General features: G+C 61.0%; 1 protein-coding gene across 1 annotated transcript in view; it reads left to right on the top strand.

Moving 5' to 3' along the window:
* SLC39A4 (solute carrier family 39 member 4) overlaps window positions 1–12,603 on the top strand; it is a 30,778-nt gene that overhangs the window by 11,210 nt on the left and 6,965 nt on the right. Inside the window, exons 3-6 of the mRNA XM_074942920.1 lie at window positions 8,332–8,536; window positions 9,362–9,612; window positions 11,718–11,889; window positions 12,283–12,455. Coding sequence (XP_074799021.1) covers window positions 8,332–8,536; window positions 9,362–9,612; window positions 11,718–11,889; window positions 12,283–12,455 — 801 coding nt within the window. The remainder of the gene's footprint in view (window positions 1–8,331; window positions 8,537–9,361; window positions 9,613–11,717; window positions 11,890–12,282; window positions 12,456–12,603) is intronic.

Here is a 12,603-nt window from a genome sequence, read left to right as displayed (position 1 = left end):
CATCATAGAGGAGCCTTTCCAGAAGGTGGCCATGGACATCGTGGGGCCTCTCAGCAAGACGACCCGGTCGGGGAAGAAATACATTCTGGTGGTGGTAGATTTCGCCACCCGCTACCCCGAGGCAGTGCCCTTAGCTTCCATTGAAGCAGACACCGTGGCAGATGCGCTCCTGACCATTTTCAGCCGAGTGGGGTTTCCCAGGGAAGTCTTGACAGACCAAGGCTCCAACTTCATGTCGGCCCTGCTCCGGTGCTTGTGGGAGAAATGTGGGGTCCGGCATGACTGGGCCTCAGCGTATCACCCCCAGTCCAATGGGCTGGTGGAGAGGTTTAACGGGACGCTAAAGATGATGCTGAAAACCTTTATGAACCAGCACCCGCAGGATTGGGACAAGTACTTACCTCACCTGCTGTTCGCGTACAGGGAGGTGCCCCAGGAGTCTACCGGATTTTCGCCTTTCGAACTGTTATATGGAAGGAGGGTGAGGGGCCCCCTGGACCTGATGAGAGACGAGTGGGAGGGGAAGGCCACTCCCGATGGAGAGTCAGTGGTGGAGTATGTCCTGACCTTCCGAGAGAGACTGGCTGAACTCATGGGCCTGGCCAGGGAGAATCTGGCCAGAGCCCAGAGGAAGCAGAAGGTCTGGTATGACCGCCCGGCGCGGGCCCGTGCCTACGCCACCGGGGATCAGGTGATGGTTCTCATCCCCGTGAGAAAGAACAAACTACAGGCCGCCTGGGAGGGCCCGTTCAAGGTCGTCAAGCAGCTCAATGAGGTAAACTATGTGGTGGAGCTGTCGAACCGGGCCCACCACCGCCGGGTGTACCATGTGAATATGATGAAGCCATATTATGCCAGGGGGAATGTGGTGTTAGCTGTGTGTGGTCAGTGGGAGGAGCAGGGAGATGACCCTTTAGTAGATCTATTCCCTGGGACCAGAGCTGGTTCCCCCCTGGAAACAATCCCCCTCTCGGATCAGCTCACCCCTGCCCAGCAAGCTGAGGTCAGGGGGGTGCTGCATCCGTACCGACAGCTGTTTTCCAACCAGCCTGGACGCACTAATCTGACTGTCCACCGGGTGCAGACAGGGTCGCACCCGCCGATAAGATGCTCCCCCTTCCGAGTCACAGGGAAAACTGCTCAGGACCTGGAAAGAGAGGTCCGGGACATGCTGGCTTTGGGGGTGATCCAGCCATCGGCCAGCCCTTGGGCCTCGCCGGTGGTGCTGGTCCCCAAAAAGGATGGGTCAGTCCGGTTCTGTGTGGACTATCGGAAGCTCAATGCCATCACTGTATCGGATGCCTACCCCATGCCCAGGCCGGACGAGCTCCTAGACAAGCTGGGAGGAGCTCGGTACCTTACCACCATGGACCTTACAAAGGGCTACTGGCAAGTGCCGCTGGATGCAGATGCCCGGCTGAAATCGGCCTTTATCACCCCTCTGGGGCTCTATGAGTTTCTGACCCTGCCTTTCGGCCTCAAGGGAGCGCCGGCCACCTTCCAGCGCCTGGTGGACCAGCTCCTGAGGGGGATGGAGAGTTTTGCCGTGGCGTATATTGACGACATCTGTGTCTTTAGCCAGACCTGGGAGGACCACGTGTCCCAGGTTAGACAAGTGCTGGACCGACTCTAGGGGGCTGGGCTGACTGTAAAAGCGGAGAAGTGCAAGGTGGGGATGGCTGAAGTATCTTACCTGGGCCATCGGGTGGGGAGCGGCCGCCTAAAGCTGGAACCGGCCAAGGTGGAGGTGATCAGAGACTGGCCCGCTCCCCACACCAAAAAGCAGGTCCAAGCCTTTATTGGGATGGCAGGATACTACCGAAGATTTGTGCCCCACTTTAGCGCCATAGCCACCCCCATCACTGAGCTATGCAAGAAGGGGAAGCCAGACAAGGTGGTCTGGACCGAGCAGTGCCAGGAGGCTTTCCGGGCGCTGAAGGAGGCTCTGGTCAGTGGCCCAGTTCTAGCAAACCCAGACTTTGACAAGCCCTTTGTGGTGTTCACCGACGCCTCCGACACGGGACTGGGGGCGGTGTTAATGCAGGAGGATGAAAAGGGGGAGAGACACCCCATCGTGTACCTGAGCAAGAAGTTGCTACCCCGGGAGCAACACTACGCGGCCATCGAGAAGGAGTGCCTGGCCATGGTGTGGGCCCTCAAGAAACTAGAGCCCTATCTCTTCGGGCGACACTTCACCGTCTACACCGACCACTCTCCCCTGACCTGGCTGCACCAGATGAAAGGAGCCAACGCCAAGCTCCTGAGGTGGAGCCTGCTCCTGCAGGATTACGACATGGACGTGGTCTATGTGAAGGGAAGTGCCAACCTGATAGCGGATGCGCTGTCCCGGAGAGGGGGCCCCGAACTTCCCCAGGTCACTGGTCACAGTGACCCCGCTCAGTTCAGTCTCGAAGGGGGGAGAGATGTGACGATGTGAGGCAGCAGGGAGGGGGGAGTGTTGACCTGGGAATGTGCCCTGGGGACGGGAGACCTGAGAGCCTGTCACCTGAGCCAGGAGGGGGAGAGGGAGGTGACACCTCTGCCCAGGAATGTGGACGGAGGCTGCAGCAGGGAACCTGCTGGGTGGGTTTAGTTTCAGTTTGGGGCTGGGTGGAGGAACACAGGGAACCCCAGGGCTGGGGTCTAAGCTCCCTGCTCCCCCAGAAGGACTTGACTGAGGGGTCCTGGGTGTACCCACAAGCTCTGTTTTGGACTGTGTTCCTGTTGTCCAATAAACCTTCTGTTTTACTGGCTGGCTGAGAGTCTCAGTGAATCCCAGGAAGAGGGGTGCAGGGCCTGGACTCCCCCACACTCCGTGACACCTGGTGGAGCTGTGCAGGCAGAGGGGGCTGCGCATCGGAAGGTCCACCAAGGGACAGCTGATTGCCCAGTTGGAGGAGAGGGATCGCTTGGATGACCCGATCCCTGTCCCGGAGGGAAGCTGCCCGGCACACGCAGCGTGGGCCCTGGGGCCTGACCGGGCTGGGAGTGGTCAGACTGCTGCCGAGGACATCCCGAGACCTTTCCTACCTAGGCCTGGGGGAGGGGTTGGGGGAAGCCCAGCGAATACCGAGGGCACCCTGACCCCAGCAGCCAGCAGGGGATCCTCCCGGCGGAGCTCCCCATCCCTGGAGCGGAGGCGGCTGGAATGAGAGAGGGAGATGAAAATGAGGGAGCTGGAGGATCATGAAAAACAACGTCAACATGAGGAGAAACAACGTCAACATGAGCAGGAGGAGAAGGAGCGGGAACGTCAGGAGAAGGAGAGGCAACGTAGGCATGAGCACGAGGAGAAGGAGAAACAAAGACAGCATGAAGTGGAGCTGGCCAGGCTGAGGAGCAGTGGGGCCCCGGCTGCGGTGAGTGCCGGGGGACCCAAGACTGCAAGGAGCTTTGATAAGTGCTTCCTGGCCCAGCGGAAGGAGGGGGAGGACATTGATAGCTTCCTGACGGCCTTTGAGAATGCCTGCGAGCTGCACAGGGTTGACCCTGCAGACAGGCTCCAGTTCCTCACCCCCTTACTGGACCCCAAAGCCGTGGAGGTGTACAGCCGGATGACAGGGGCAGAGGCAGGGGACTATGAACTGTTCAAACAGGCCCTGCTCCGTGAGTTTGGGCTGACCCCCGAGATGTACCGGAGAAGGTTCCGGAGTCAGCATAAAACGCCTGAGGTCACCTACCTACAACTGGTCAACCGGATGCAGGGATATGCCCGCAAGTGGACAGCGGGGGCCCAAACTAAAGAGGACCTGCTTGACCTGTTTGTACTGGAGCACCTGTATGAACAGTGCCCTTCCGACCTGAGGCTGTGGCTGGTGGACAAAAAGCTCGCGAACCCCCAGCATGCAGGGCAGCTGGCCGACGAGTTTGTGAACAGTCGGTCAGGGGGTAGCCGGGAGGAGTCCCAAAAGAACAGGCCCCCCCCGATGCAGAGAGAGAGTCACCATGGGGCCTCCCAGCGGGGAAATAGGGAGAACCCCCTCCAAAGGGGAACGCCTGGTGTCGGGCCCCTCCGACCCGCTCGAGGGGACCAACGTGACCTGAGCTGCTATCACTGTGGCCAGAGAGGCCACGTACGGACCCAGTGCCCCAGGCTCAGGGACAGACTGAGCAGACCCAACCTACCCAGGGTTAACTGGGTAGGGACCCAGGTGGAGGAGGGGCAGACGACCCAGGCAAGGTGGGCTGCCAGCTTGCCACCTGCTTGGGAGGGAAGAGTACCCCCAGCCAGCCCCGCGAGAGGGCTGGAGGCTCTGGGCTCACGGTGCTCAGTTTACAGGGTGGGCGCCGGGCTGTCCCTCCGGAGAGAGTGCCTTGTTCCCCTGCAGGTGGATGGGAGGAAGGTCAATGGATACTGGGATACGGGCGCGGAGGTGACGCTGGCCCGGCCCGAGGTGGTGGCCCCAGATCGGGTGGTGTCCAACACCTACCTGACCCTGAGGGGGGTGGGCGGGACCCCATTTAAAGTGCCCGTGGCAAGGGTACACCTGAAATGGGGGGCCAAGGAGAACCCCAAGGATGTGGGGGTACACCACCATTTGCCCACTGAGGTTTTGATGGAGGGGGACCTAGAGGACTGGCCAAGCAACCCCCAGACCGCCCTGGTTGTGACCCATAGCCAGAGCCGGCGAGGGGCAGTGCACCCTGACCTTGGGAAGGGTACCACACCGGAGGCGCAGGACCCTACCCTGGAGGGGAGGGAGCGCCGAGGGGCACGGCTCAGAGAGGCTGCGGCCTCAGACCTGGCCACGGAGGGGGAACCGGGCCCCATCCCTTCCCCAGCCGCTGAGTTCCAGACCGAGTTGAGGAAAGATCCCTCCTTGCAGAAGCTCAGGGACCTGGCCGATCTCAGTGTGGGACGGACCATGAGGAGAGGCTGCCAGGAGAGGTTCCTGTGGGAGAAGGGGTTCCTGTACCGAGAATGGGCTCCCACAAGGGAAGTAGAGTCCTGTGGGATCAGGAGGCAGGGGTGGTCCCCCAGAAGTATCGCCGCAAGCTCCTGTACCTGGCCCATGACATCCCCCTCGCAGGGCACCAGGGAATCCGGCGCACCCGGCAGAGGTTGCTACAGAACTTTTACTGGCCCGGGGTCTTTACCACGGTCCGGCAGTATTGCCGATCCTGTGAACCCTGTCAGAGGGTGGGGAAGGCCCAGGACAAGGGGAAAGCGGCTTTGAGACCTTTGCCCATCATAGAGGAGCCTTTCCAGAAGGTGGCCATGGACATCGTGGGGCCTCTCAGCAAGACGACCCGGTCGGGGAAGAAATACATTCTGGTGGTGGTAGATTTCGCCACCCGCTACCCCGAGGCAGTGCCCTTAGCTTCCATTGAAGCAGACACCGTGGCAGATGCGCTCCTGACCATTTTCAGCCGAGTGGGGTTCCCCAAGGAAGTCTTGACAGACCAAGGGTCCAACTTCATGTCGGCCCCGCTCCGGTGCTTGTGGGAGAAATGTGGGGTCCGGCACGACTGGGCCTCAGCGTATCACCCCCAGTCCAATGGGCTGGTGGAGAGGTTTAACGGGACACTAAAGATGATGCTGAAAACCTTTATGCACCAGCACCCGCAGGATTGGGAGAAGTACTTACCTCACCTGCTGTTCGCGTACAGGGAGGTGCCCCAGGAGTCTACCGGATTTTCGCCGTTCGAACTGTTATATGGAAGGAGGGTGAGGGGCCCCCTGGACCTGATGAGAGACGAGTGGGAGGGGAAGGCCACTCCCGATGGAGAGTCAGTGGTGGAGTATGTCCTGACCTTCCGAGAGAGACTTGCTGAACTCATGGGCCTGGCCAGGGAGAATCTGGCCAGAGCCCAGAAGAAGCAGGAGGTCTGGTATGACCGCACAGCGTGGGCCCGGGCCTACGCCACCGGGGATCCGGTGATGGTTCTCATCCCCGTGAGAAAGAATAAACTACAGGCTGCCTGGGAGGGCCCTTTCAAGGTCGTCAAGCAGCTCAATGAGGTAAACTATGTGGTGGAGCTGTCGAACCGGGCGCACCACCGCCGGGTGTACCATGTGAATATGATGAAGCCATATTATGCCAGGGGGAATGTGGTGTTGGCCGTGTGTGGACATTGGGAGGAGCAGGGAGATGACCCTTTAGTAGATCTATTCCCTGGGACCAGAGCTGGTTCCCCCCTGGAAACAATTCCCCTCTCAGATCAGCTAACCCCTGCCCAGCAAGCTGAGGTCAGGGGGGTGCTGCATCCGTACCGACAGCTGTTTTCCAACCAGCCTGGACGTACTAATCTGACTGTCCACCGGGTGCAGACAGGGTCGCACCCGCCAATAAGATGCTCCCCCTTCCGAGTCACAGGGAAAACTGCTCAGGACCTGGAAAGAGAGGTCCGGGACATGCTGGCTTTGGGGGTGATCCAGCCATCTGCCGGCCCTTGGGCCTCGCCGGTGATGCTGGTCCCCAAAAAGGATGGGTCGGTCCGGTTCTGTGTGGACTATCGGAAGCTCAATGCCATCACTGTATCGGATGCCTACCCCATGCCCAGGCCTGACGAGCTCCTAGACAAGCTGGGAGGAGCTCGATACCTTACCACCATGGACCTTACAAAGGGCTACTGGCAAGTGCCACTGGATGCAGATGCCCGGCTGAAATCGGCCTTTATCACCCCTCTGGGGCTCTATGAGTTCCTGACCCTGACTTTCGGCCTCAAGGGAGCACCGGCCACCTTCCAGCGCCTGGTGGACCAGCTCCTGAGGGGGATGGAGAGTTTTGCCGTGGCGTATATTGATGACATCTGTGTCTTTAGCCAGACCTGGGAGGACCATGTGTCCCAGGTTAGACAAGTGCTGGACGGACTCCAGGGGGCTGGGCTGACTGTAAAAGCGGAGAAGTGCAAGGTGGGGATGGCTGAAGTATCTTACCTGGGCCATCGGGTGGGGAGCGGCCGCCTAAAGCCAGAACCAGCCAAGGTGGAGGTGATCAGAGACTGGCCCGCTCCCCACACCAAAAAGCAGGTCCAAGCCTTTATTGGGATGGCAGGGTACTACTGAAGATTTGTGCCCCACTTTAGCGTCATAGCCACCCCCATCACTGAGCTGTGCAAGAAGGGGAAGCCAGACAAGGTGGTCTGGACCGAGCAGTGCCAGGAGGGTTTCCGGGCGCTGAAGGAGGCTCTGGTCAGTGGCACAATTCTGACAAACCCAGACTTTGACAAGCCCTTTGTGGTGTTCACCGACGCCTCAGACACGGGACTGGGGGCGGTGTTAATGCAGGAGGATGAAAAGGGGGAGAGACGCCCCATCGTGTACCTGAGCAAGAAGTTGCTACCCCGGGAGCGACACTACGCGGCCATCGAGAAGGAGTGCCTGGCCATGGTGTGGGCCCTCAAGAAACTAGAGCCCTATCTCTTCGGGCGACACTTCACCATCTACACCGACCACTCTCCCCTGACCTGGCTGCACCAGATGAAAGGAGCCAACGCCAAACTCCTGAGGTGGAGCCTGCTCCTGCAGGATTACGACATGGACGTGGTCCACGTGAAGGGAAGTGCCAACCTGATAGCGGATGCGCTGTCCCGGAGAAGGGGCCCCGAACTTTCCCAGGTCACTGGTCACAGTGACCCCGCTCAGTTCGGTCTCAAAGGGGGGAGAGATGTGACGATGTGAGGCAGCAGGGAGGGGGGAGTGTTGACCTGGGAACGTGCCCTGGGGATGGGAGGCCTGAGAGCCTGTCACCTGAGCCAGGAGGGGGAGGGGGAGGTGACACCTCTGCCCAGGAATGTGAAGACAGGCTGCAGCAGGGAACCTGCTGGGGGGGTTTAGTTTCAGTTTGGTGCTGGGTGGAGGAATGCAGGGAACCCCAGGGCTGGGGTCTAAGCTCCCTGCTCCCCCAGAAGGACTTGACTGAGGGGTCCAGGGTGTACCCACAAGCTCTGTTTTGGACTGTGTTCCTGTTGTCCAATAAACCTTCTGTTTTACTGGCTGGCTGAGAGTCTCAGTGAATCCCAGGAAGAGGGGTGCAGGGCCTGGACTCCCCCACACTCCATGACAGGCACATCTCATGGTACCTGGGGGGGTCCTAAAGCTCCAGGCCCTGGAGTCAGGGGATTACGGGAGACTCGCAGCGCAAACACCCAGTAGCTTCCAGACCTGCGGGCTGCTGAAAAAAGCAGGAGACGTTCCCCTCCCCCCCCTGCCGCGATACCCCCCTTTGGTATTTCTCATCTCCTCTTGGTGGGCGCTTTCTTGCTCTCCTTCCCCTGTGTGTCCCACCCCCTGCACCGCGAATCCACCCCCCACAGCTGCTGGGGGAGCCCAGACCCATGGGGTGGAGGTGGGGCTGGGAGCCATTCTCATCAGCCCTCTCCCCCCAGCCGTGCCTGGACGCGGGCCATGTCGTGCAGGAGAGCGCCGCGGTCTCTGGCCGGGTGACGGCCAACGTGGCCGGGAAGATGCTGGTGACGGTCATGTACCACGCGCTGCTGGGCGACTGCTTCCACGCCTTGCCGCCCCCCCATTATTTCCTGGGGTACATCTTTCGTCACTATGGCAACGAGTCCCAGAACCTGACGCTGGCAGGTGAGTTGGGGCAGCTGTGGCCAGGGGTAACCGAGGGCTCGGTTCCCCTCCCCACCCCCCCAGGCTCCTCCTTGCAGGGCCCCAGAATCCTTTGCAGCAGGCCACTGGGGGAGGGCTGGGTCCCCAGGGGGACGGCTGGTGGGGACGGTGCTTTGCTGAGCCCCCGCCCCGTGGGAAAGGATGGCACAGGGCGATGGGTCCTGCAGCCCTTCAGCTCCGTGGCCAGCGGGCACTTGGCACGGGTTTCCCTGCCAACGGGGCGTGTGCCACCTGCTGGCTCCAGGTGTGAGCAGGGCGCTCTCCGGTGGTAGGCTCAGGGACAGCCATGAGCCCGGTCCCTGCCGTCGCTCCAGGCCAGGACTGGTGCCGGTTCTGAGCGGCCCCCGGGCAAAGCCCTGCTCCGGCCCCCGGCAGGCCGCTGGTGTGACGCAGGCTAATGCGTCCCCATTGCACCCCAGAGAGCTGGGCTCCCGACAGCCTGGCTGGGCTCTCCCCACTCGCCGGGGGAGCCGGGCCCAGAGGGGGAAATTCCTGCAAAGCCCCATCCCAGCCCCCACCTCAGCAACGCCCTCTCCAGGGTGTGGGGGAGCAGCCGGGATGAATTTCCCCGGCCATGTTCCACTTGACAATGTCGATGGCACCCGGCTGCCCACTCCTGGAGCTCTGGGCAGCTTGTGCACCAGCATCCCCGGGCCCCAGCCAGCTCTGAGCCCTGGGGTGGGGGAGGATTAGAAGGGGACGGGGCAGGAGGCTGCAGGGGAAGGGCCGCTCCTGCCCAGGGGTGACTGGGCTGGGAGCTGGCATGACAGGGTTGCCCTGTGACAGGCCTGACTGCACTGATGGGCCATCTGGCCTTGGGGCCAGAGGACGAGCACGCGGACCACCACCATGACAATGAATCACACGCCGATCACCACACGGAGCCCGCATCAGCTCCCCACGACAGCCAGCGTCACGGCGATCACACAGACCCCGACGATCACTTGGATCCACACCCCGGCGACACGCTCAGGAAGCTGAGACGGAGCCTCCCCGGGCAGAGGGCGCTGGATGATCCTGGTCTTGTCTGGGACACGGTAGGCAGTGGGGCCACTGCTCTCCCCAGGCCAGCTGTCCGAGGGACCCAAAGTCCAGGGCAGGGGCATCTGGAGAATCACTGGGTTAAAGGCCAGAGGGACCCAGATTATAGTCTGACCTCCTGGGTGTCACAGGCCCCCAGCACCCCCAGGCGAACCCCACAGCTGAAACATGACCGATGCACCCCAGCCCACAGGCAGAGCACAGCAGGGACTGAAGGGTACCGGTGCCCAAGGCCCCGCAATGGCAGGGCAGTGTCCCAGTGAGCTACACCCAGCGAATCCTGGCAAGTGACCCACATGCTGCAGGGGAAGGTGACCCCCCCGAGGTCCCTGCCAGTCTGACTGGGGGGAAAATCCTTGCCCACCCCACATGTGGGGATGTCAGACCCTGGGCATGTGAGCAAGAACCAGCCAGCCAAACACCAGAGAAAGGGACTGCCATCCCCAGTGCTTGAGGAAGGAGATAAATCCTCCAAGGATACACTGGGGAAGATCCCTTCCTGACCCCGCCAGTGGCTGGCTGAAGCCCTGAAGCATAGACACAAACCGGAAGTGAGCCCCGGGCTGCCGAGCCCTGCCCCCACCATCACCAGCCACCACCAGAAACGCATCCAGCTCTCTCCTTCCTAACCCCAATTCAGTTGCTCTCCCCAGAACCACTAGTGGGAGGCTGTCCCACAGCCTGAGAACAGAACCCAGGAGTCCTGACTCCCAGCCTCCCTCTAGCCATGCTCCCCTCCCAGGGCTGAGAACAGCCTTTCTCAGGGCAGTGGGTACTGCCTGGCAGCAGTCTGGCTGGGCAGAGGCCTGGGGGCAAAGCCGTGGGATAGGGAAGTTTCACACCCACGTTTCAGTTTGGGGCTGGAGTCGTGTCCTGCTGTCTGGTGCGCAAAGGGCAGTCACAGACCTCGGGGCAGGTCTCAGTGGCAGGAAGCAAAGAGCGTGGACTGCACCCTCAGCAAGTTTGCGGATGACACTAAACTGGGAGGAGAGGTAGATATGCTGGAGGGGAGGGATAGGATACAGAGGGACCTAGACAAATTGGAGGATTGGGCCAAAAGAAATCTGATGAGGTTCAACAAGGACAAGTGCAGAGTCCTGCACTTAGGACGGAAGAATCCAATGCACTGCTACAGACTCGGGACCGAATGGCTCGGCAGCAGTTCTGCAGAAAAGGACCTAGGGGGTACAGTGGACGAGAAGCTGGATAGGAGTCAACAGTGTGCCCTTGTTGCCAAGAAGGCCAATGGCATTTTGGGATGTATAAGTAGGGGCATAGAGAGCAGATCGAGGGACGTGATCATTCCCCTCTATTCGACATTGGTGAGGCCTCATCTGGAGTACTGTGTCCAGTTTTGGGCCCCGCACTACAAGAAGGATGTGGAAAAATTGCAAAACGTCCAGCGGAGGGCAACAAAAATGATTAGGGGACTGGAACACATGAGTTATGAGGAGAGGCTGAGGGAACTGGGCTTGTTTAGCCTGCGGAAGAGAAGAATGAGGGGAGATTTGATAGCTGCTTTCAACTCCCTGAAAGGGGGTTCCAAAGAGGATGGATCTAGACTGTTCTCAGTGGTAGCAGATGACAGAACGAGGAGTAATGGTCTCAAGTGGCAGTGGGGGAGGTTTAGGTTGGATATCAGGAAACACTATTTCACTAGGAGGGTGGTGAAGCACTGGAATGGGTTACCTAGGGAGGTGATGGAATCTCCATCTTTAGAGGTTTTTAAGGCCCAGCTTGACAGAGCCCTGGCTGGGATGATTTAGTTGGGGTGGGTTCTGCTTTGAGCAAGGGGTGGGACTAGATACCTCCTGAGGTCCCTTCCAACCCTGATAGTCTATGATTCTATGAAGAGCCACCAGCCCAGGCAGTGTGGCAGCAAGAGCATTACGCTTGGGCCTCGGGCTGGCAGCGAACCAGGGCAGAGCAGGCTGAGAAGCAGGAAACCTTCTGGGGGTGGGCTGGACCCATGTCGCTGGAGCCGGGACAAAGCCCTGGAGAGGCTGCTATCCACTGGCTGAGGGCCCTGGGCCGTGGGGGGCTCAGATCCGTGGCTTGGGTGCCCCTGACTCCATCAGTAACTCACCATCTGTGTTTCCAGATATGTCTGAGCCCCGGCGACCTCCTGGAGATCTACAGCCTTGAGCCCGACGCAGGGATCTCTGGCCCGGACTTCACCAGCCTCAGCCCGGCTCTGATCCAGCAGCAGCTCAGCGGGGCCTGCTCTGTCCTTCACCTGAGCGTGCCCAGCGGCCGCCTGACCGTGGCAGAGAGTGAGGCCCTGTCTCCTATACTGCTTTCCGCACCGAGCTGGAGCTGCTGGGCGAGAGGGGCCCCATGGCTGGGCTTGGCGGTGCTTGTGTGTTATGTCCCGCCTGGGTTAGAACAAGGGGCAGCCCCCGGGGCGTGCGGAGATCTCTCCATTTCCAAGCATCTGGTTGTGGGGCGGGATGCGGTGGCCCCGGTGCCCCATGTCCCCACAGCAGCTAAGAGCGAGTGCCCCGTCCCCTGCCCCCTCCCACGTCCTGTGCCCTGCGGGGGCAGACCCCAGCTCCTTCCTGCCTCAAGTGCCTGGGGGAGGAGCTGGGCGGGGGCATCGGGCTGGCTGGGAGTACCGCGCCCTGCCCTGTGCGGGCCGGGGTGGGTGACACCCGCTCTCTGCGCAGGGTACATCTATGGCTCGCTGGCCACGCTGGTGATCTGCCTATGCGCGCTGCTTGGCATCGTCCTGCTCCTGTGCACCGCCTGCGCCAGCGCCTACCCGTACGTCATCCAGGGCTTCGTCAGCCTGGCCGTGGGCTCGCTCACCGGGGACGCCCTGCTCCACCTCATCCCCCAGGTGAGCTGCTGGGCCAGCCGGGGGTCTGCGCCTGGGCACTGCGTGCACAGCTCGGAAATGGGCGTGGGTGAGCACCCCGGTGGCTGTGTGCGTGGGCACGGGGGCGGGTGCACATGGGTGTGCATACGGGCATGTGGGAGTGTGTGCA

Source organism: Natator depressus, chromosome 2 (genome assembly GCF_965152275.1).
Source record: "Natator depressus isolate rNatDep1 chromosome 2, rNatDep2.hap1, whole genome shotgun sequence".
Taxonomy (NCBI): Eukaryota; Metazoa; Chordata; order Testudines; family Cheloniidae; genus Natator; species Natator depressus.
Note: the sequence above shows the minus strand (reverse complement) of the source record. Positions and strands in the feature narration are given on the sequence as shown.